General features: G+C 29.2%; 2 protein-coding genes across 4 annotated transcripts; one reads left to right on the top strand and one right to left on the bottom strand.

The window, feature by feature from the left end:
- Positions 1-6,556: 6,556 nt before the first annotated feature.
- On the top strand, positions 6,557-8,995 carry LOC107860576 (inactive LRR receptor-like serine/threonine-protein kinase BIR2). Its single transcript, XM_016705971.2, has one exon. It carries the CDS (start codon positions 6,850-6,852, stop codon positions 8,665-8,667), a length of 1,818 nt encoding a protein of 605 aa, XP_016561457.2. The 5' UTR covers positions 6,557-6,849; the 3' UTR covers positions 8,668-8,995.
- A 1,902-nt stretch (positions 8,996-10,897) lies between these two features.
- Positions 10,898-22,174, bottom strand: LOC107861472. Of its 3 annotated transcripts, XM_016706807.2 has the most exons (5): positions 22,036-22,152; positions 12,126-12,187; positions 11,900-12,008; positions 11,420-11,566; positions 10,898-11,231 (listed from the first exon to the last, which is right to left on the bottom strand). In XM_016706807.2, exons 2-5 carry the CDS (start codon positions 12,130-12,132, stop codon positions 11,192-11,194), a joined length of 303 nt encoding a protein of 100 aa, XP_016562293.1. In that variant the 5' UTR covers positions 12,133-12,187; positions 22,036-22,152; the 3' UTR covers positions 10,898-11,191. The 3 variants fall into 3 exon arrangements, with proteins under 3 accessions (XP_016562293.1, XP_016562291.2, XP_016562290.2); XM_016706805.2 differs by having other exon boundaries at positions 11,900-12,187; positions 22,036-22,174; XM_016706804.2 differs by lacking the exon at positions 22,036-22,152 and having other exon boundaries at positions 11,900-12,569.
- Positions 22,175-24,915: the final 2,741 nt, after the last annotated feature.

Below are 24,915 nucleotides of genomic sequence, written 5' to 3'. Positions count from 1 at the left end.
AAATTTTGAATAGTACTTCCTAGTGTTTCACTGAATTGTTGAAGCAATTTTAGTGTTTCAAAATAAGTAAATGGTTTAGTGTTTCACAATAAGTGAATTGTTGGAGCAATTTTAGTGTTTCAAAATAAGTGAATGGTTGATAATTCAAGGTAAATGTTGAAAGTTTTTTCAAATCTACCCTCCGTTAAATATATATTGAGAGTGATGTATCATGTGTCTTTATTTTTTTAGGAGGGTAAAAATAGAAAAACATGATAAATTTATGTCTTTGCTTTTTTTCTTAATATGTATGTCAAAATCCAACAATTAACTTATTGTGAAACGGAAGAAGTACAAATTTACTTCTTTTTTAGGAAAGTTAAATTTTACACGTAAAAGATGTCTACGTAATGGCTTTTTATAGGATTATTTTTTGTCTAGATATACTGAGAACATGGATACATAGATTTGATTGCCCAAAAATGAATTACTCAAATTGAGTGGTTTAATATATCGATAACCTCTTAAATTACCAATAAGAATTCTGGTAGAATGATAAATAGTAATTATTTATTTATCCTTAACCAGAGGGATTAAGGAGCGTATTACCCCAACACGCAATAGGAATGGAGCTAGCATACAATGAGGGATACTCCTTTCAGCTAGTCCGTTTGTTCACTTTTGAATCCCTTAAATGAAAATCATGACTCTGTCACTACTCCCAATATGAGACTTTTCAACACGAATCTAAATTTAGTCGAGTTTCAATATGGATTCTATATATAATAGTAATAATAAGCTCTTAATTTATCAGTAAAATTTTATTTTATTTTATTTAAACCGATCTACATAGAATGAAAGGAGATATCATACAATTAAAGTAGAAATACTATACTCAACTATGTCTCGAATTGGTTGATACATTTTGCTTTTTTGATAGTTAAATTAGGTGGAATTAAGATAGAGTTGAAAGTCAGTTGTTTACCTTTTGCTTTTTGATAGTCAAATTAGGTGAAATTAAGATATAAGTTGAAAATTAGGTGTGCTCCAATGTTATTATAATTAATAATAGTAATGAAATTACAACGTCCATTTAAAAAAAAAAAAAGTTTTTTAATATTTGAATTTTACTTAATTAAAATAAATTCATCAACATATGTGATCTAATTATGAAGGTTGGTCAAACTGGTACACTACTGGAAATAAAAAACTGATGCAAACATTGGGTGGGAGCATAATACAGTACACAAAGTTGGACCTGAAGGAAGATTCAGTACAATTTGGACCCCCTTCTTTCACCTATTTTAGCAGCATGGCCATATGAAACTAGACCACTATTGGACATCATGGACCAAACCCACTAGACACAATATCAACCTACTCATAGGAACTATGAAGCACGGCGGAGCTACACTTAGAATAGGGGTTCATTCGACCTTCTTTGATGAAAAATTATGATATATATATATATATATATATATATATATAATTAAAATTATTTTTTATGTATATATAATAGATGTCGAACTCTATTCGGTTAGTTCATATGTTCACTTGTGAATTCCTTAGTGAAAATCCTGGCTCCGCCACTGATAGGAAGGTGGGCTTTATTTTGTTGTCCGTATTAGCAGTGATAGTGTTACGTTTGGAGTTTTGATGATATTTGTTATTTTTTTTGGTAAATTGAGAATAATATTATTTTGTGGTAGTCTTGTTTTGGTTATTATTCGTTGTTGTGATACTATCTATTATATCTTGCTCTTATATATCGTATTTCCTAGACTAGTCTTGTCTTGAATTGAGGGTCTATTAGAAACATTTTTCTACGTCATATTTGAGGTAGAGGTATGGACTGCATCACTCTATCTTCTCCAGAACCGCTTTATGTGATTACATTTGATATGTTGTTGTTGTTTATTTTTCGTCTAAAGTGTTTTTTGAAAAAGATATTTCTAATTAGAGAATAATATTAATTTTTGCAAAATGATTTTGTTAATGTTGAAGCAATAATTTGTATTCGACCTAGATTTTAAAACGTTCGTGAAAAGGAGAATACATGTTAAGCTTTTCAGACCAACATCTATTATAACTAAAAAAAAACACTTTTTTATTCTAAAAACTTAAAACGTTTCATTCACCAAAATAAAACACTTCTTTTTACAAAAAAAAACACTTCTTTAAGAATTTTTAGTTTTCAAAAAATTTGACCAAACAAGTCATTGCTGATAACCCAAAATATACTCTAACTCACAGGTCATGACTAAATAAAGGTTTGATTTAAAGTGTTTGATTAAGTCATATAGAGTTTTACCAATAGTTGCGCATTAGCTTAAGCTTTGACCAATCTTCTTATTATTTATGTTTCATTTTACTCCATTCATTTAAAAACGAATGACCTAATTTAACTTAACACATAATTTAATATACCAAAATGTCATATGGAAAATTAAAATTTAAAAATTGCTAAAAATAAAAATGGATCATTCTTTTTTAAACGGATTAAAAAGAAAATCTTTTTTAAAATGAATGGAATACTTGATCTTTGTTGATTTTATATTTTTCTTAATAAAGTATTTATTAGAAATTTATTTTATTAAATTAATTTGTTAATGATCGTAAAATTATGAGCTAAAACCACAGTTTATTTTGAAACGGAAGTGGTACTCGTGCAATTTCTTCAAAGACACATAAGTGTTAACCTCTAACTAAATAATTAAATTTTAAAAATAAGAAATCAAAGTGATAATGCTTGTCAATTAACTATTATTGGTTGATAAAAGTTCAATGGAAGAAATAAGTCTTACACCCTTTGGCTACTTTCCACTTTTACTTATTCTTAGAGGCCGTTTGTGATTACTGTTATAAAATTGCTTATTTGAAAATAATTTTTATAAAATACTTTTTAGAAAAATACTTCTAAAGAAATAGTAATTTTTATTTAATAAATTCATTTGAAAAGTATTTTTGATAAACAGATTGTGTTTGGATAATCTTTTTTCAAGAAGTGTTTTTTGAGTCAAAGGACCAAAAAAGACACATATCAATACACTTTTACTACTAAAATTAATTTATGGAGAAAAATTATTTTAAATATATATTATAATATTTTAAATTAAAATTTTATTTTTATTTAATTAAAAAGTAATACTCTAAAATTTTCAATTAATATATATATATACACAAATACACTAAAAAAATATTAAATAATGATATATTATTTAAATGATTTAAATATTACTTAAAAGCATCAAATAAAAATGAATATAAAAATTATTTCATAAATTAAATCACTACATATGAAAAATTAACAACAAAAATAATTAGTCGCTCATACATCAAAAAAATTCTTAACGATTTCATCCCTAATTTTATCAAACTATGTCTCCATATTAGTAGAAGTTCTGTCTTGTATTTCTGAAGAATACCAAAAGGCTCATCTCCTTCTTCAACCTTTGTGATGATGTCTTTGTTAAGATAGTAGTTAAAGTCTTTATCAGTAGTAGAACGTTGTCGTATGAAATTATGTCTAACCATAGTAATTGTAACGAGATAAACTTCAATATCGAATTTACAAGATGACATTGAGCGTAAGAGAGCAAAAATTTGTTATCTTTTTTTTTGTGTGTACGCATTTTTATTGTGTCAAAATTTACTAAAAATGAGCAATAATCATATTCACTACACGACATGATAACAAACATGCCGCTCAATTTACATGTGCTATCAAAATACAAACTTGCAATGTGATTCATTTGTTATTTGTTATCATTAATAATAATAAAAATAGTTATATATTTTTTAGTCATCATCATCAATGATATTTTCAAATTTGTTTAAGGAAAATGATTGAAAATAAAAAAATAATATATAAATTATAAAATAAAATAAAGAATTATGATGTAAATATGAAGTACAAAATTTTAAAATCAAACTTATAAGATATGTTAATTAATTAATGGATGAAAATCATTTTCACCCCCCAACTTTAATTAAAAAATCAAACTCCCCCCTCAACATTGAATAATAATCATATTCCCCCATTTATCCCATGCAATGTTCATTTTGTCCTTGTAATTATAATTCTATATTTATGTAATATTTTTTTATATTATATGTAATTTTTTAACATGGATATTTGTAGCATTTTATTTAAATTTATTAACTTTATACGCAAATTAATACTTTTTATAAATTTATCACAAAATTCAATGTTATTTTTTAAGATCGTTTTTTTAGTATTATATGTATTAAAGAGTCATTTGGTGTGAGGTATAATTATAATAATTCAGAGATAAAGTTCATGATTATTTATCCTGCGTTTAATTAGATGTATTAAGTAGTCTCAAAATTATTTATCACACCATTTATACCCCAGTGATGAGATAAGTTATCACGCATACATGTTAGTACAACTTATTTTGTAATAACTAATCCCGGAATAACTTGTTTCCAAAAAACTCACCCTTAAGTGTGTATATATACATATGTATGTACATGCATGTGTGTATATTTTTATATTTTATCACTCTCTTACTAAATTCGTTTCGTATTACTTAACTTTTTGTTGATATAACACAATTCTTAAGGAAATTTTACTTAGAGGTATGTTTGACTAAATTAACCTTATTAATGATAATTTAAAACTTTAAATTTGTCTATACTGTTACTTTATATAGTTATTTAATACTAAAAAGTAGAAAAAAAATATAATACAATTTTCTTGATTTCACAAATTAAGCAGATAATTAAAATATTTATTTTTAGTATGAGGATCAAGTGATAAGAAATGATATTATCTATTGTCTATATCAGTAAATAAGTTGTGATTGTCATTAATAGAGTATTACATATTTTATAATTTATATAAATAAATATAATCTTTAAAATTTGACCTTATTTTTATTCGAGAAAAAACATCTAGTATCCCCGAACTGTGACCAAATTTGCTACGACACACGTCAACTTCACGGGGTCCTATTACCCCTTAAACTAAATTTTAGCGTATTTTTCGTCAATCTTCTTAGCTAACGTGATACCCTTTGTCAATCATTTTAGATGGCGTGACAACTTTGACGTGGACTCTATTTCATGTAATAAAGGTGTCACATTAGCACAAAAAAATGACAAAAATATGTTAAATTTGAGTTCAAGGGATAATAGGACCCCCTGTGAAGTTGGAGTGTGTCGTAACAACTTTGACCATAGTTCGAGGTGGTACTAGAGGCTTATCTCTTTCATTTACTGTTTGTATTTTTTGCATTGAAATATGTTTATAAAATTAGTATTACTTATTATGTTCACTTGTAAAATAAATATTATAGTTTTGATTATTATTAATAAAACTAATTTTCTTGTTATGATAATTTACTTCGTAAAGATCAATATTAGGTTATATATTTCTTACTTTTTTTTTCTAGAAGATAATGTTTATGTTTTTATGAAAATTTTGTTATATGAAAAATGTTTATATTTTTTATGAAAAATTTGTTATATGTTTTTTTTTTTTTTAAATGAAAATATGATGATTTTAAAGAAGTTAAAAAAAGAATAAAAAAATTGACGATAAAGGGTAAAATAGAAATTTTAAAAAGTCAATTAGGATAAAGGGGGGAGTATGATTATTGTTCAAAGTTGAAGGGGGGGTTTGATTTTCAAGACAAAGTTGGGGAGGGAAAATGATTTTGACCCATTAATTAATAAGGGATATATATGTGTGTGATGTTATGAAAAAAATAATTTTCGTTTTTTTTTTTAAAGCAGAAATTGTCTACTTTTGCAAGTTTACCAAGGTAGGTATCCCCACAGCCAGCAGCCGTGAGACTAATTCTCCGTTTCACTGTCAGCACATTAAGCGATTGAAAACTCTGTGGCCCAAAGATGCGCTAGGGCCCAGAGATGGGGATCGACCCCCCAACCTCTTGCTTAAGGGATGAGGTGTGGCCCGGAGATGCGCTAGGGAACTAGCCACAGAGTTTTCTTTGTGGTCCAGAGATGGGGATCGAACCACCAACCTCTTGCTTAAGGGACGAGGTGTTGAATCACCACACCAATCCTGGTGGTTGGTTCACTTTTACTTATTCATCATACTAAAAATAGATATATTTTTATTTATCTAGTTTATATCTATTTTATGTTTATTATTAAATATTATTATAATTTTACAATACTTAAATGACCTGTACTATATAAGAGCAATATAATAAATTTATGATTTGATTATCTGTTAAAGAGTGTGTTTACAGGTACACGTGAACCAAGGGAGTAATTAATTGGATGTTCAAAGCGCAGTCACAAAGATAGTATAAAAGGAATATTTGAATCTGCACTATAACTATAAAAAAAGGGTAACCATTCTTAATGGACTAAATTTATGTACATCGCATTCAAACATCAATACTTTTATTAAGATTAATAACAACCTTTTTGTCTATTCAAACATAGTTTTAGTCATTGGCATTTTCTATTTGTCCTTATGCATTAAGGGGTCCTTTGGTACATGTACATGATGGAATAAGTAGTACTATAATTCATGGGTTGAGATATTTAATGAGATTTTTTTTTTTTAATTTAATAAAATAAATAATTTTAAAATTAATTAATATTTCACATTGCAGTAAATTTAATTATATATTTATGCTAAAATTATTATTCCTTATTACACTTATCATTGGATAATTTATTATTAGTAGCTTGTAATGGCTCCACTGATGTAATAATCATACATGTAAAATTACAGACTGGGTTTTCATTTGTCAAGTCAAATGCCTCAGCAGTCTTCTTCATCTTCTTTGTCCTTGCTATTTCCTACCCACTTCTCTTGCACATATTATCAAACACCTTGTGCGCGTTACACAGAGCTCAATTAACGCTATGGATCGTTTCAGATTTCTCCGTTTTCTTGTATTGATTCTGCTTTCTGTTGTACTTTCGCGCCTCGATGATGCTATTTGTGCTGTAGTTGAAGATGATCTCAGATGTTTAGAAGGATTCAAGAATTCCATCGACGATCGGAGTAACAATCTGAATTCATGGGACTTGAAGAATACCACAATCGGTGCTATATGCAAGTTTGTTGGTGTTGCTTGTTGGAATGAAAAGGAGAACCGGATCAACGGCCTTAGTCTTCCGAATATGGAACTTGGTGGGAAGGTTACACAAGCCGTAGAGTATTGTGCTAGCTTGACAACGCTTGATCTGTCTGGTAATCGTTTTTCTGGGTCAATTCCATCAGAAATTTGTACTTGGTTACCTTTTTTGACAACCCTAGATTTGTCGAATAACGCTTATTCAGGTGCTATTCCTGCTGATCTTGCTAAATGCTCCTTTTTGAATAAGTTAATGCTTAATGATAACAAGCTTACGGGGAGTATTCCACCTGAATTTTCTAGTTTGGGTAGGCTGAAGATTTTCTCTGTGGCGAATAATCAGCTCTCCGGTAGGATTCCGGCGGCTTTCGATTCGTCTAACTTTGATTTTGAGGGGAATAACTTGTGTGGTGGACCTTTGGGGAAATGTGGAGGGCTTAGTAAGAAAAGCTTAGCTATTATTATTGCAGCAGGAGTATTTGGTGCTGCTGCTTCGATGTTGTTGGCCTTTGGTGCGTGGTATTGGTTTTTTACCAAGGCGGGGAAGAGGAAGAGAGGGTATGGGATTGGGAGAGATGACTCTGATAGTTGGGCCGATAAGCTGAGAGCTCACAAGCTCACGCAGGTTATGTTGTTCCAGAAACCGCTTGTCAAGGTTAAATTAGCTGATTTGTTGATTGCTACAAATGGTTTCAGTTCGGGCAATGTTATCAACTCGACTAGAATGGGTACTACTTATAATGCTGTGTTGCGTGATGGCTCTGCACTTGCTATTAAGCGGCTTAATACTTGCAAACTGGGTGAGAAGCAGTTTGGGATTGAGATGAATAGGCTAGGGCAACTTAGGCATCCTAATTTGGTGCCACTGTTGGGGTATTGTGTTGTTGAAGAGGAGAAGCTTTTGGTTTATAAACACCTGTCAAATGGTACTTTGTATTCATTCTTGAATGGGAATGCGAGTGAATTGGATTGGCCTGCTCGGTTTAGAATTGGTTTGGGTGCTGCTAGAGGCCTTGCTTGGTTACATCATGGTTGTCACCCACCTATCCTGCACCGAAACATATGTTCTAATGTTATTTTCCTTGATGAAGACTTTGATCCTAGAATAATGGATTTTGGGCTGGCAAGGTTGATAACACCTTCAGATGCAAAAGAGTCTAGCTTTGTGAATGGAGAGTTGGGTGAACTTGGCTATGTAGCTCCAGAGTATGCCAGTACAATCGTGCCTTCACTGAAAGGGGATGCTTATAGCTTTGGGGTAGTGCTTTTGGAGTTGGCTACTGGACAAAAACCTCTTGAAGTTACCGCTGGTGAAGAGGGATTCAAGGGTAATTTGGTGGACTGGGTGAATCAGCTCTATATTGCAGGCCGCATTAAAGATGCAATTGACCAGAACATGCGTGGGAGGGGACATGATGAAGAGATTGTGCAATTCCTAAAGGTTGCTTGTAATTCTGTGGTTTCTCGGCCCAATGATCGGTGGTCTATGTATCAGGTTTATGAAGCACTTAAGAGCATGGCAGAAAAACAGGGTTTCTCCGAACAGTATGATGAATTCCCGTTACTATTTGGGAAAGAAGGTGCAACTAGCATCCCTGTTTGAAGCCGGAATTGCGAAAGCATTACTATATGTTTCACTCCCAGTGAACATGGTGCATCCTGTTGTAAGTTTTCAGTTCCTATTGGTGTAAGTGACATCACACTGTTTTGATTGGCTTAGAAGTGCACCCTTTTAAGTATTTATGTATTATATTTGCAAAATTCACAAATCATTCTTAAGTATTTGCTTGCTGGAACTGTGTAGTATAGGAAGCAGCTGATAATTATCGCTCATGTTTGTGATTACTGTTGCTTATAGCATTAGATGTTATGTAATCAGAGGATTCTCAACTGAACGTCTCATTTATTGGAAAATGGTCTATATTACTACCTGTCTAGTTTGGAAGCAAATGAAGACGTTTGCTTTATTGATGTTGAATGAATGGCCTTTGTTGTTCATGTGTTGATTACAACCAGTACTGTATAGCAAAAACTAAAAAGCCACAACCAACCAAAATTTCAAATCAAACTGACTAAACGATCTGACGTCTAATTGGTTTGATTGGATAAAAAAATACAACCAAACTTTGACATATACATGCGTTGTTTGTTTTTGTGTGTGTATAATATATTGACTCAGTATAGATGATTAATTTCCGTTTTTATGTTTGATTTTCATGGTCACGTTATTATTATGTATTCTTGAAATAATTCAACATTCCCTGTGTTTTCATTTTCACGAGCCAAGATTATGATGGACTCAATTTGAGCTCTGTGTACTCTATTGATGTTTATATGAGTCATCTCTTTATATTTAATTATCCAAAATCTGTCAACTTAAAAGCATATATGAATGTGAACATTCTCAGAGATGTTGTAAGCAAAGATATCGGTCTGCCCGGGAGAATAAGCCATGAGGAAAGTGCAGTCACTTTCAGAATTCTTGTCTTTTGGTCTTGACCTTCGTTTCGACTTTGCCAGAGACAATTAACATGCACCACATCTAGGTAAGCGGCATCGATATGATATGTAGAATAGGATTCATGAATAAAAATCACTTGAGATAAATGTTGACTAATCTATTGACTTGTAATTAGACATCCCATGTCGACAATGATGTCCAAGGTAGAGCAGCTTTCTTTCGTTAGACTGATGGCTTGTGTTAAGACTACCACAAACACTAATTACACGTCTCATAAGCACCTTTCGTCTCTTGACCAATTGACACCTTCACTTTCGTAGAATTTTATACATAGAAACTTATTCCATCAATAAATATATGCCTTTTTCACATAATTTACGAGAGAGCAGAAAAGGCTCAACTAAATAGGTTATTAAATTTGACCTCGTGAAGTTGAAATGTAGAATATGGACTCTTCGGGGTCGTTTGGTTTCTGAACACGTTGTGCTGGAATTATAATACATGATTAATGTTTATGTGCAGTTGCTTATCTTCTTCCATCATACATCTTCATTTTCTTTAAGACTGACAATTCTACCTTTTGAACATTTTGGCCAACTTTTTTGGACATCTAGAATGCCACCGAAAATTAAACATTGGGTTTAGCAAGGGATACAATCTAATAATTGCAGTTTACTGGGGCACCATTCATGGCTAAAAATATTGGGCAAAAACAAACTTTTGTCTCGTGCAAGAGCTTACCTTTGCTTTGCTTTATAAAATTATTACTATTTGAAGTTAAAAAATAATTTTATTCAAACCAGAAAGCAAAAACTTGCTCCTTTGAACCGTCAAAAGTTACCTACATAATCATTCAAGAAAGACTCTCCAAAAGTAATTAGTAGTATCTTGGAATTTACATGCGTTTACCCTTATATAATTTCTGTCGGTCGTTAGCAGTGTCTCAAGCACTCTCTCCGTTCATGTTTATTTGTTCAGTATTCATATTTATTTGTTCAATATTGATTTGGCATGCCCTAACGAACAATAAACAAAAAGACAAATCTATCAAATCACTGCTTGATATAATAAATTTATTATTTAGAATAATCATCCTTATTATAGTTGATAATAAGGATGAATTGGGAACATAAATTATCTTTTGAGTTTTTCAAACTAGACAAGTAAAAATAAATATTCATTTTTAAAATAAAACTGAACGGAGAGAGTAAATCGGGCCCCTAACATAGTAAAACAGGAAAAAAGAAAATCAATAGCTTTTGCAATCAAATCACAACCTTCTTTCATCACTCATCAGCCTAGAGTTTTTGCTTCAACCTTTCCCTCTTGAATAAAATCGCATTGCTTAGAATTCCGTTCATGCAAAGCAGTGTGATTTCAAACATAGATTCATAGAAAAGCAATGAAGTAAAATTTACAAATTTGAAAATTACACACACACACAAAAGTAAGCATCACAAGTCACAATAGTTAATATTTCATAATACTTACATAAGAAACTTGTGATAAAGAAAAACCGTTATGACTCTCCAAATAGTAACAATGCCATATAAAATGGGACTGGAGTTCACTCTAATGAAATACCTACTTGTCATCACAGCTTTGTATGTTGTAAATATGATTGATTGACTCTTTACAAGAGTAACTTGCAAGGGTCTTCCAAAGCTCAAGCTCGAGTGGGTGGCTCTCTATACTCCCCTACTTTCCTGAAAACCAAGATACACAAACTTCATAAACTATAAATAAAGTAAGAGTTTGTTTCTACAACATAAAAATGATGGTAGTGCGTGCATATAGGGAATTATAAAAGGTACTCGTGGAATTAGTCTTGATACGTGCAAGCTAGCCTCGGCAACACGATTATGAAAAGTAACCAATATATATATATATATACCTGTTGTGAATGGCATTTGGTCCAGTAGGCACTCTTCTTTTGCTCGCATAATTTACATTTGGATTCCTTTGAAGATATTGCCTCTCAGCTTCTATTATCTTCCAAACATCTACATGTTTGATTGCTCTAGCTCCCTTCCCTGATTTCCTGGATAACCAAAAATATATACATAAAGAATTTAACTTCAAGTCATCTAAATGTAACTGTACATAGCAAGTGGAATTAGAAACCTAACTAGCTAGAAAATAAGGTAGTCAATCTGTTACTGCATGTTAAAAGTACATTGATAGTGTGTAACTCTTTCACAAAGTCACTGAATATAAGTTATAAATTCATACATATATATAACGAGTTAAACCTCTATATACTCGCAATTTATTTTTCTGAAACTACCAGATCATCAAAAAGATTACTAGAGGTATGATATTGTCTAGAACATATGATATTAGAAACCTGAAAAATAAGTGAGGAAAGTGTTACCTGTTAGGAATGAGATTGATTCCAGTAGACACTCTTCTTTGGCTCACGTAACTCAGATTTGACTTCTTTTGAAGATTATACCTTCCAGATTGTATGATCTTCCAAACATCTAAATGATCGATTGCCGTAGCAGTGATTTTTTTAGTTTCCTGATTGACTAAAATACTATACAAAATGAGCCACAATAAACTGAGTAAAACAAGAGTCCACAAGAAAGCCTTCATACCACCCATAACTCTTTTTTCTAGTACTTGGATATGTGATCTTCAATGTCCATTTGCTAACTATCTGCAGATCACTTCAGTAAGGAGTAGTTTGTAGCCATGATAAAAGAAGAATATTGACAATTTTATGTTGCTCTGATGCTCTTTAATGAAAAACCTCTCTTGGACTTAAGTTGAATATATAATACAAGAAAAGTTAAAGTACGTTAATGTTGAAAAGCCAAAAAGGGAGGGAGCCCTAGAGGAGGTAGCAGTGATAGGAGCGGATTCAAGATTTAAGTATGGTATACGAATTCTGCTTCTAAGGCTTTGGCGTTGAGTCCATTGAATTTCTTAAATTATTAACATATTTTTACATATAACTTTATATTTCACATCTGATATATTGACTTCAGATGAAAATCGCTAGCACAACACTCTTTCCGCCCATGTGAGGTGAAGGCAAAATTTTAATTTTTAACATATATTACCCAGTATTGGGACGCACTAAATAAAAAAAAGTAAGACAAATAAAACATAATGACTATTACTAATACATATACATATATAATTTATAATTTTTATATCTAAAATATATAATTTGACGTAAATAGCGAGGGATATTTGTTACAGGGCAGGGGGTCACTAAAGTGAGATATCTTTATCTTTATTTTTTTTTTTAAAAAAGGAAAACTTTATAAGGTTGATTTGTCTGTTTAATTTCAAACACGCATTTCCATGCAACTCAACCAATAGGAGACCTCACTGTTTTTTAACGCTACATTTGCCCATTCCTTTAATTACTGCTCTTATCAAAGCTAATACTCCCTTCCTTCCTTTTACTTGTTTATGTTTTTGCTTTTTCAGAGTTTTCATGAATGAGCTTTGATCAAAGATGTTTCTATTCATCCTATTAATATGAGAAGACTGTAATTTATATGATCTATTTTTTTTCTGTAGTTCATTTAAATAGAATAATTTTTTTTCCTTTTATCAGTTCTTTGGTTTCAACTTTCGTCATGACAGGTTTAAAACCATAAGGTTAGGAGATATTTTGATATATTTGACATATCCTTAATTGAAGACATATATTTAAAAGTCTTTTTTATTTTCTTAAACTTCGTATAAATCAAAATATGTTAATCAATTTGAAACAGAAAAAATAGCATCTCTCATATTGTTTTCGAACGTTTAAATTTTGAATATTAAATTTTTAAATTTAATTTAACTTTAAAAATTAAATTAATTTTATTAATTATACCATTTTATTAATTACTTCTTAAGGGATGTATGCTAAATTGAAGATGAATCAGTAAAAAATGTACGGAGAGTGTACAAAAGAGCAAAGTGACGCACTCAATGCATCATATGTATTGAATTATCACCTTTTAATCCGCAAATTAAATTTATCCATTAATTTTTATTTGTTTTTATTCTTTTACTCTTAGCATTAAATACGATTCATTATTTTTTAAAGCATTAAATTTATAATATTCAAAAAATAATATGGTAAAATTATACTTTATTATTTACTGTTTCTTAATTCTTGAGTCCAAAAAAAAATAGACCACTAAAGATGGAAGAAGTAGTATCATCTTATTTGTTATCCACATCTCATGCCTTCAATAAAAGTTAATACATTAGCAACCACTTTTCTCATAATTAGAAGAAAGTAAAACAGGGCATTATTATTTTTGGTGGACTTATTTCCCATGGAACGTACTCAGATCATAAACAACTGTTGGTGTGAGGTATGCAATATTTGGTGTGAGGTATAGGCAGAGGCGGAGACACAATTCCAACTAATGGGGCCAATATTCAAAGAAAACTTAGTCGAATGGGGTTCAACATCTATTATAATCAAATTAAAAAAAAATCATGTATAAATAGTATATTTTTCCGTCGAAGGGGGTTCGGCCGAACCCCCTAAACATGGCTGGCTCCGCCACTGGGTATAGAGGATAAGTAGTCTCAAAATAAAATAAAAAATTGTTTTATTTCATGTTTGGTTAGAGGTATTAGTTAATACCTCCAACCATTTACACCATAATGATGGGATAAGTTATCCCATATGGACGATGGGATAAGTTATCCCGAGTAATTCCGAAATAACTAATTTGGGATTAATTATCCCGGAATAACTATTTTCTAATCAAACGATATTTAAGTTTTAAGGGGCCGTTTGGTTTAAGGTATAAAAATAAATAATCCCAGGATAAAAAATTTAATGCATGCTTGGTTGGTAATATTTGGGATAACTTATAAATACTCTCTCCGTCCAATTTTACTTGTTCTTTTTTACTTATCAAGATAAGATAGTTTTTTTTTCCATTATACCCTTAGTGTAATTGATTACTCCTTATTATTAGCATTCTTGAAAAATGTTGCAAAGAGGAGTACCATTAAGAGTACACCATTAAGAATATAAATGATGTTTTGGTATTAGTCATCCATTAAAATTGGAACTAACAACAAGACACAATTAAGAGGGGCAAAATGGTAAATTTACATTACTAATCATTGTTCTTAATAGTTATGTCATCTCAATTTGGGACGAGTAAAATGGGACGGAGGGAGTAGTACCGGATAAGTTATCCATCTATTTGGTGGGATAACAATCTCATTATTGTTTATCCTTGGGATAAAATTAGAAAAGGACACAATTGCCCTCCAAATTCTTAGATTATCACTTTTTATATATACTAGTTTAGTATACGTGCATTGCACGTGTACTCAGTGCTAAAAAAAAAAATTACATGTATAAAAAAATAAAAAAATATTTCTGAACTTTCAAAGTTTCAAATAAAGATATTGATGTTTTACTCTTGTCAATCATAATTTGTTCTATCTCTTTCTATTTTTAAATGGTAAGAAAATCAATAGAAATATAACTTTAAAATTTTGTTTTTACAAAAACTTGAGTGTTTTGACTCTTTTTTTTTTTCTCTGTCGATTTTTTATAGTTAGTGTTTTATTTATTGGTCTTAAGTTATTAAGTTAAAAGTTACAAAAAAAAAAATGTGAATGTCATTTTGTTAATATTTTATTAGAAAGTTGTATTTTTATATATAATTATATATATTAATAAGATAAAATTTTAGTAAGAAGAATAAAACATCATACGAACCTAAAAGGACAATACAATCGGTTAAAACTTTCCTAGTGTAAACTGAAAGTTATTGAAATTTAATATTCCTAACAAAGTTGATAGTTGAATTTTGTAGTTAATTAGGATGCGGAGGAATTATAAACAAAAAAATTATAAAAAAAATTAAAGTGCTAAATAATTTTAAAAAGAGTTATGTATAACTATTAGAAAAATAATCAAATGACTATTTCTAAATATAAGAAAAATTATTTAATTTGTTTTATTTCATTTTTTTAAATATCAGCTCATGCAATTTGTTAATAATAGCTATAATTATATTCAAAATATTCCTTTTACTGTTTTGAGTGTTTAATTAATATTAGTTAAATTAAAGTTAACTTTTAGTTAGATATTTTTTAACGGACTATTAGCTAGTTTAGTTATAATTATATTTAGAAATTTAGTTAAGATATTATAATTTTATTCAAAGATTTCTCTATGTATAAAAAGATTCTTTTTAGACGTTGAGTTTTTGGTCCACATGTTATTTTCATTAAATTTCACATAAAAACTTTACCGTGGATAGATTTATTGATGAAATGTTTCACATCTTGAACTTCGAAATTATTCATTTACCTTTGCACATTTACACTATTATAAAGATAATCAGATAAACGTAAAGAGTTTTTAATTAGCGTCAAATTTCAAGAACTAATGAAAATAAATAGAAAACCACGCTAGAAAATGGAACAACAATAGCGAAATTTTCAATGACGAAGAAAGTTAATTTGCGACAATGCTAAATCAAGTCTTGTTCATGTCATTCAATAATTAACTTAGTTAGACCACCAATAATTTATTTGATACCACCAATAATTTATTTAATTAATCTATCAATTTAGATTTTTTATTCCGTGGTAATGAGAGCTGACATAGATCCCTATCATATTTATTAGTTGCTAAAAAACATCAACATTCTAAAATTTTATTTTGAAATTCAACTTCAGAAAAAAAAAGTAAATATTTTTCATGGTCAAATGTCTCTTAAAAAGCTTAAATTTCTTTCTATGTCCTTGCAAACTCTTTTAAAAATCAATTGTTAATGCACTTTTATACTTGTGATAAATAAAATCATCAAAAACATAAATACATATAAAAAATTTACAACAATAATAATTTAATAGTTACTACTCCAAGCTAAAGCCATCATTTTCTCAATAATTTAGCTAGAAAGCGTTGACTTTTGAAAAATCTCAAATCGATAAGTAAAAAAGAAGAGGGAGGCAGAAGAACAACTTATAAGTTTGAATAGTTCATAAAGCAGATACACAAATGACCTAAAAACATAACTTGAAACATAACAACTCAACTTTCTAACTTCACATGCAATACCTCATCGAATCTCGAGTATAATAGTTCCGCGATAGAAATAAAATACCAATAAGTATTAATAAAAAGGATAGTGTACTTGTATAGGAGGAAGATCAAACCTAAAGTCAAGCCTGATGACTGGGGTGACACCACTATAACTTTCATAACTCTTCTCCTTAAATTTCTTTGTTATTTTGGTAGCAAGGTTCTAACCAACTAATACATGCCATTTGACACTTCCACCTTGACCTAGGAGCTTTCTTCAGGTTTTCGAAGCTGCATCTTATTAGCTAGCTTTTGCATGTTCGTGGTATCATATCTTTCTTTCATATACATATATTATATTTTAATACGTTCGTGTTAGAATTGAGACTCTTAAGTCAAATCGAAGAAGTCTCAATAGCATGCTCCTCATGAATCCTTCTTCTCCAAGGTAGTAACTTTACAAAGAAAACAACTTATTCATACTAATAACTTAGAAAAAAATCAATTCAAGTAAAAGTTAAAAGAAAAGAAATTTAGCTCCCACATTAAACTTAATTTGACTATGTTGCATACAAGAACAAAAGATTATAAATATAAATACAACAAGACAATTAAAATCAAAATCAAAATAAGAGGAAAAAGTGAATTAGAATAAGTTTCTTGTAAATTTTAATTCAAAATATTGCTTAAATAGGACTGTATAAATTCTTTTTTATATAACGGTAAATTCTAATTAATTTAGAAGTATTAAATATTATGATTTCTTACCTAAGATAAATGATCAAACCTTAAGAAGTTAATAATACTATTAATTATTAAAAAATATTTACCCAAAAATTAAAGGATAATTATGGGGAAAAAGGAACAATCTACTTATTTTAATTATTCATTTTTCCTTTTGAACTTATTCTAGGAAATTAGTCATTAAGGTGTACTTTGGCCAAAAAAATGTGTACCATTTTTTCATGTTTTCGTTTGTTTTTTTCATATATTTTAGGTTCAATAATTTTTAATTTTCTAATAATTCTTGTCATATATTGCGTTGTATCATATATTTTAATACTCATTAATTTTTAAAACTTACCATATATTTTAGGATTGTTAGTTTAGAATATTATAAATATAATTAAATAATAATTCTATAAAAATAGTAAAATGACCATTTTATCAATTGTGGACAATTTTAATGAAGGACAAAAAGTTCAAATCACTTTTCTAAGGATCTTCACACTTTTAATATATTATTATATCACTTTTCTAAGGGTCTTCACACTTTAGTTATATTATAGATTATATATATATATATATATATATATATATATATATTACTTTATTTTTCTTATATAAAATATTAGGTATTTTTATGAAATCATGGACAAGTTATTAAAGTATGTTGACATTTCCTTTCTAACTTAATACATGCTTAATTATTAAATAAAAAAATATTTTTATATTTATCTAAAATATTTGAAAATTTAATTTTTTTAAAAAATATAATTTGACTCTCCAAATATTACTAATACTAAATAATTAAAAATGAGAGTAATTCTTTTTCATATTTTTTTATGATGAATCTTTTAACGAAAAATGAGATTATCAATATTTTATGAAATTTAGAACAAAATAAGTAATTTAATATGAAATATTAGAGATTCATGCACATTTAAGAAATATTTTATTTATGAATATATGATACGTTAAATTTATTTGAATAATTATTATGTTTATTTATATATTTTGATTTCTCTAAAAAATAATAAAAATATTGACTCCATTGTTGAATTACATATTTTAAATTAAATAGTTTTTTAATCACTTAAAAATTGATATTGTATATAATAATTAAATGAATTTTAATATTTTATATTATATGAGTGATATGTGTTTAAATGAAGATTGTTCCTAAGCCGGGGGTCTATCGGAAACAGCCTCTCTACTTCTCTTGAGATAGTGGTATGGTTTGCGTACACTCTACTCTCCCCAAACCCCACTAAGTGGGAATACACCGGGTATGTTGTTGTTGTGTTTAAATGAAGTGACATAAACAACAAATCCTCTTTTACTTTAACAAACTTAAGTTGAAAGTTTTTATTTCAAACTAAATTTAAACACACACGGCATAATCATGGGAAGACACACGCAAAAAATTAAAATTAAATAAGATGAAAGTTTTATTTTTAAGAATAAATATTTAAAGCTTGAAAAGAAATATATATATATATATATATATATATATATATATATATATATATATACACACACACTAGTTTAGGTGTTCGCGCCTTGCGCGTGTATCTCACTTTAATGAGTTCAAACATTACACTAAATAGGATATATGTTTAAATAATCAAAATAAATAATATAATTAAATTTAATATCTTTTGAGAATGTAAAGATGGAGAATTTTTTTATTAAACCTAATGTTCAATATTTATAGAAGTATTTCCTTAATAGGATCCTATTTTAGGAGTATTTTTCTAATTGAACAGTAGAAAGGAAATATTAATTAATTCTCCTACCATATATTTTAGGAAGTCTAGTAGAAAGGAAAATATCAATTAATTCTCCTATCATATGTTATAACTTCTTACCTAAATCAAATTATCCCAAAAAATCAAACCTTTTAGCTAGTTGAAATAACGTAGATTTTGTCAAGTTGGACAAAAATAAAACTCACACTAAAAAATTCTAAATATTAGGAGTTTTGCAACAAAAACTCACGGAATTTTTTTGCACGTTTACTTTTATTAGATTTAGGACAGGAAATAAGTAAAAAAGATAATTTTGTCTATTGCACAAACTTTTAATGAAGGACAAAAAGTTCAAATTATTTTTTTAAGGGTCTTCACACTTTTAATATATAATACAATAATATATATATATATATATATATATATATATATAGACACACACACACACACATACATATATATACACAGATGTTGAATTTTATTATGTTGACAAAAATAGTGAAGAAGTTGAGGGTTAAAAAATCAAGCATCCACCAGCTACGCAATCGAATCAAATTAGATGAACATCAATCATATTCTCCCAATAAGCAAACCAGTTTGTTCTCTAGTTTAACGTACATCTCAATATTTATAGAAATATTTCCTTAATAGAGACTTATCTATTTTAGAAATATTTTTCTAATTGAACAATAGAAAGAAAAATATTAATTAATTCTCTTACCATATATTTTAGGAGTCATACATTTTAGGAAAATCTAGTAGAAAGAAAAATATTAATTAATTCTCCTATCATATACTTTAGAAGTCTCATATATTTTAGAAAGTCTAGTAGAAAGAAAAATATTAATTAATTCTCCTACCATATATTTTAGGAAGTCTAGTTAATATAATAAAAAATAATTAAATAATAAATTTTAAAAAATACTAAAATGACTAATCATTACCCATGAAGGATCAAACGATTTGTAATTTTTTTATTATATTAATCCTGTAATAGAGTATTTTTCTAATTGAACAGTAGAAAAAAATATTAATTAATTTTCCTAACATATATTTTAGGAGTCCCATATATTTTAGGAAGTCTAGTAGAAAAGAAAATATTAATTAATTTTCTTGCTGTATATTTTAGGAGTCTCATATATTTCAGAAAGTCTATTTAATATAATAAAAAATAATTAAAGAATAAATTTAAAGAAATAGTAAAAAGAAAGTTTTATCTAAAGAAAAGTTTTTTAATGAAGGGTAAAAAGTTCAAATTACTTTTCTAAGAGTCTTCACACTTTTAATATATTATTATAGATATAGAATATAGATTATAGATATAGATATATATATATAAAAGTTAAATAAGATGGAGGGTATTTTGGTAATTAATTAATTTATTCTTAAAAATTATACCATGCATATTACTTTGAATATAACAAACCAAACATTCAATAAAAAATAATCCAATATAACTAATTTCAGTATAACTTATTCCATCATAACTAATCCCAATATAACTACATTACCAATCAAAAGACCCCTAACAGAACTGCGAAAAGATTGGAGGAAGATGTGGTATATTGTTTATGACCTTATTGAATTGGATACTGGCGATGGCATGCATAGATTCAGGATTAGCCATTAATCACACTCCTAATTTTCCAGTTGTAAACTACTCTTATTTAATAAAGCTTGGAGTGTGACAGCAACATCCCGAATAGCAATATATTTGCACATGAAGATGAAGTTGAAATAGGATGTCAGATCAAATCACTGGAGCACATGTCAGAGTTTCACGCTTAACACATTTGATGATGTATAGGTTGTACTTGTTGTTCCTTCCCCTGTATGCTTGTCCCCGAAATTCTCACCCCATAAGCTAACTTTTAAAGTCAAATTAATTTAACATTTTTTCTTAAACTACTTAATCTTGGTTGAGTTTTGGGCTATAATCTCTTTATTCAATTCTCATCTAGTGAAATAATTTTTAAGGTAAAGACTAAGTAGTCGTTTGGCATAGATTTTTTTTAAAAAAAAAAAATTATTTCACTTTAGTGAAAAAAGTGAAAATTAAACTCTGTTTGACCATAAATTTTCCAACTCCAAGTCCGAAAAATTATTTGGAAAAGTGAAAACAAGTTTTACTTATTTTCACCTTTTTCACTCATACTTCTCTTACAAAATTTCAAAAACAACTTTAATTTATATTCACGGTCAAACACAACTTCAACCTCATTTTCAACTCCAACTCCAAAAAAAAAAGTAATTTTCATGGCCACGGCCTAAATTAAGTTCACTTAAATTTCAAGTCGTCATGAGCAACACGTATGTCATGCAATAGATCCAGCAGCAGAGCAAAAAAAATTGTCAAGAATTTTCAAAATCTAATCTATATTGTAATTCGTATAAAAAGTAGTATTTCACCAATATACACTGTAGTAATTTTCTAACAAAAAGTATATAACTGATTGTCCTGAACCTATGTGCCTCTCCTATTGCACATACAACTACGACGGTTTAAAATTGAATTGTATCCGATAAGCCAACCACAAAATTAACTTATTGGCTTATTGGTATTAGTTTATTAGATAAACGGTGGGTGAGCGGATTAAAATTTTATTATTAACGACTTATTGGTGCAGGGGTGGATTACTTAATTTTCTTATCGGATAAACAGTTAACCTGTTAAATCTTTAAAAAATTCTAATTGTGTCTAGAAGTTCTAATTGTGCAGAAGTCGCCCTTTTCGTTTCAGTACAACGGACTAAAGAGACACAACTTACTAGACGTAGTCACAGAGACAAAGCTAACATAAGTGTATTAAACTCGACTGTACCACTATTTCAGAACCAAGTCAAGAAACTATAGAAAAATTTCTTTATATTTTGATAGAGTCTAGATCTTTCATAGTTACCATATAAACAAAGTTAGAGCTTCAACATAGATATAAGAAGTTTTTTAGGCGAACATAATCACGGCTGGATGAGGGAAGGAGTTGTATTAAATGCACACAAATAAGGAAGTAATATGTACCTTAATGGCCGGAAGCAACACCTAAAGATATTAACAAACAGTGGCTAGTGCCTTCTTATTTATCTTCGAGATATATTTTACAAGAGGGAGGATCTAGAGAGAAGGGAGAGCGTTTTAGAGATAGAAAATAAAAAGAAAATCTTGCTCCTCTTACAACTGAACGAGGTAGCTTTAAATAGAAAAAGAAAGGAATCTTGTACAGTACTAGGTGGGTCCCTGTACGGAGCATAGTAAAAGTTTTTAATAATTTAGTTGTTGGGTCCCGCCTTATCTTTTCATTTTCTGATAAATGCTTCAGCTTTTTCAATAACTTCTTCTGTTTCGCCCATAACGACTGGAGGTTGGGACTCTGTAATATCTTCAGTGTTTTCATCACTTTTCATTGATGTATCTAAATTTTGTTCAACCGTTTGGAGTAATTTATGTCGTACTTCTGCTAAGTATTGTTCGATCATCTCCATTTTATTTTCATCGTGAGCTGATATTCTTCGAGAAACATAATTGAGACTTTTATCTTCAACTAGAATTGATTTTTGAGCAGTTTGTTCATATTCAGCAATTCTCTCGACCATATTTTCTCGTTGATCATGTCCATATGTGAGTTTTGTATTTGGATCTTCACGAGTTAGCTTGTCCCAAAAATTATAATAAAATACTCTGTATAAAGTAGGAATTTGTTGGCTAGTATAACCTATTTCAATTGACCATCTATGAATCCAAGGGAGAGAGAATTCTATAAAGAAATACATTTGGTCAATAATGTCGATTTTACAAATATGTTCAGAAAGGTATAATTCAGTCAAGAAAGGTGAGGATTTTTTCCATGTATGATAGAGAGAAGAATATTCTGGTGGTAATATTTTAACGGTAGGTCCATGATAAGTCCACCATTGCACAAACCAATTGGGAATGGTCTTAGCAAAAACCTTGGCACAAATTTTTATAACCATGTATGTTTGTGTTTAATATTATTATAATATAAAACTTGAGAAAATGCTTTAATATAATCCCAATATGTGAAATTTATCTGAGACTGTCTCATTGGTCCCATAGGCATAGATTTTTGAGTCATAGATGAAATTTCCCATTCTTCAATAGAAATAAGCCTTTTAACAATCATCTTGGAGTATCCATGTACACCTGGTGTAGTGTCTCCCATTGGACTGTGCTCAAAATCTACACTGAATGTCTGAGCCAAAATAATTTCATAAAAAGTTCGTGTTTTATATGATTCTCCTGTGAAATAAACATTAGTGGTTAAGTATTTTTGGAGTAATCGCCATGCTTCTTCAGAATTTTCTTGTTGAGGAATATGCAGATTTTCAATAAGTAGGATGAGTTCTTTAGCATCCAATTTCTCATATGTGGGATTATTTTTGGAGTTTTCTTGGACTATAGATGCAAATGAATTTGCAGTTTTTTGCTGATCGGATATATAAGATTGAAGTTGTTTGTACAAAGGATGATCTTCTGGAATATCTTCCAAATGAATTGAGGATCCAATATTCTGAGTTTTCGATGATGATCCTTCTTGGAGAATTTTTGAATTGATGAAAGTTCTATTTCCTTGTTGTAATACCGGGAAATTAGAACTTCCAGAGCTATATGCAGAATTATTTTTATTACCATAATAAGTAGGGTTTGTTCGTCCTCCGTAATATGAAGAGTTTTGACTTCGTCTGCCTCTGCCACATCCTCTGGCTGTTTGCCAAGGTGAATCCATGCTACATCAATAATCAGGAATTTGATCAGCATACCATAACATATATTCGAATAGATCTTCATAAAGTGTGTCCTCTGTGATAAGGTTGTTAATGGCCTTCCGTAATATAAGCATGTGCATATCCGCATTTAAAGGAATTGCCTTTATAAAACTGATTAAGAATTTTTGAGAGAAGAAGTGCAGAAAGAGCTTCATTATTCCTTTTAATCCTGTAAATATTAATCACTTAAGTCAATATCAAACCAATAAATATCATTATCAAGAAATTCATCGTGGTTAAGGAAAAATTCTTCTTCTATTATACCACGAACCAGATTTTCTAAAATAAGAAAATGAATATCTTTGTTTAAAGGAATGCATTTGATAATTGTAATTATAGTTTTTTCAGAGAGGAAGTACGTGTAAGAATTCATGTTAATCGATTAAATATTCTCGAGGTAGAGAATCAGACAAAGAATTTTCCCTACCCTTTTATATTGTATTTCGAAATCAAAAGGGACTAATTAAGCTTGCCATCTTGCAAATATTAATTTAGAGGTGTCATGTTTAAAGTCTTTGTCGAACATGTATTTTACGGATTGAACATCAGTCTTAACAATAAATTTTTGATCATATAAATCATCTAGAAATTTTGAAACACATTTTACAATAGTAAGCATTTAATGATCCACCATAGCAAATTTTTTCTGACTTTCAGTCCATTTGCCAGAATAAAATCTAATTAAACATTCTGTTTGTATGGGGATTAACTTGTTTAAGTATTCCGCCATACCCAATATTCGAAGCATCAGTTTCAACAATTTTTAACCGGTTAGGATTTGCAAGAGATGTACAAGGGAGAGATTGAACTCGTTTTTTAATTAATTTTACAAAGTCGATATGGACTTGAGTCCAAGGCATTTTATAATCCTTTTTAAGTCTATCATATAAAGGAGTTAGATCTCTAGATAGATTTTTATAAAAAGGAGAAATGTAATTAAGACTTTCAAGAAATCTTTGCAGCTGTTTTTTGTCAGTAATAATATCGGGAAATTTTTTAACAAATTCTAAAGCTCTTTGTATAGGCTCAATAGTACCTTGACAAATGTTGTGTCCTAGAAATCTAATATTTGTCTGGAATAAATTTATTTTTGGTTTAGAGATAACCAAATCATTTT

Source organism: Capsicum annuum, chromosome 2 (genome assembly GCF_002878395.1).
Source record: "Capsicum annuum cultivar UCD-10X-F1 chromosome 2, UCD10Xv1.1, whole genome shotgun sequence".
NCBI classification, from domain to species: Eukaryota; Viridiplantae; Streptophyta; class Magnoliopsida; order Solanales; family Solanaceae; genus Capsicum; species Capsicum annuum.
The sequence above is the reverse complement of the archived record's forward strand: the minus strand, read 5'-3'. Positions and strand labels throughout refer to the sequence as shown.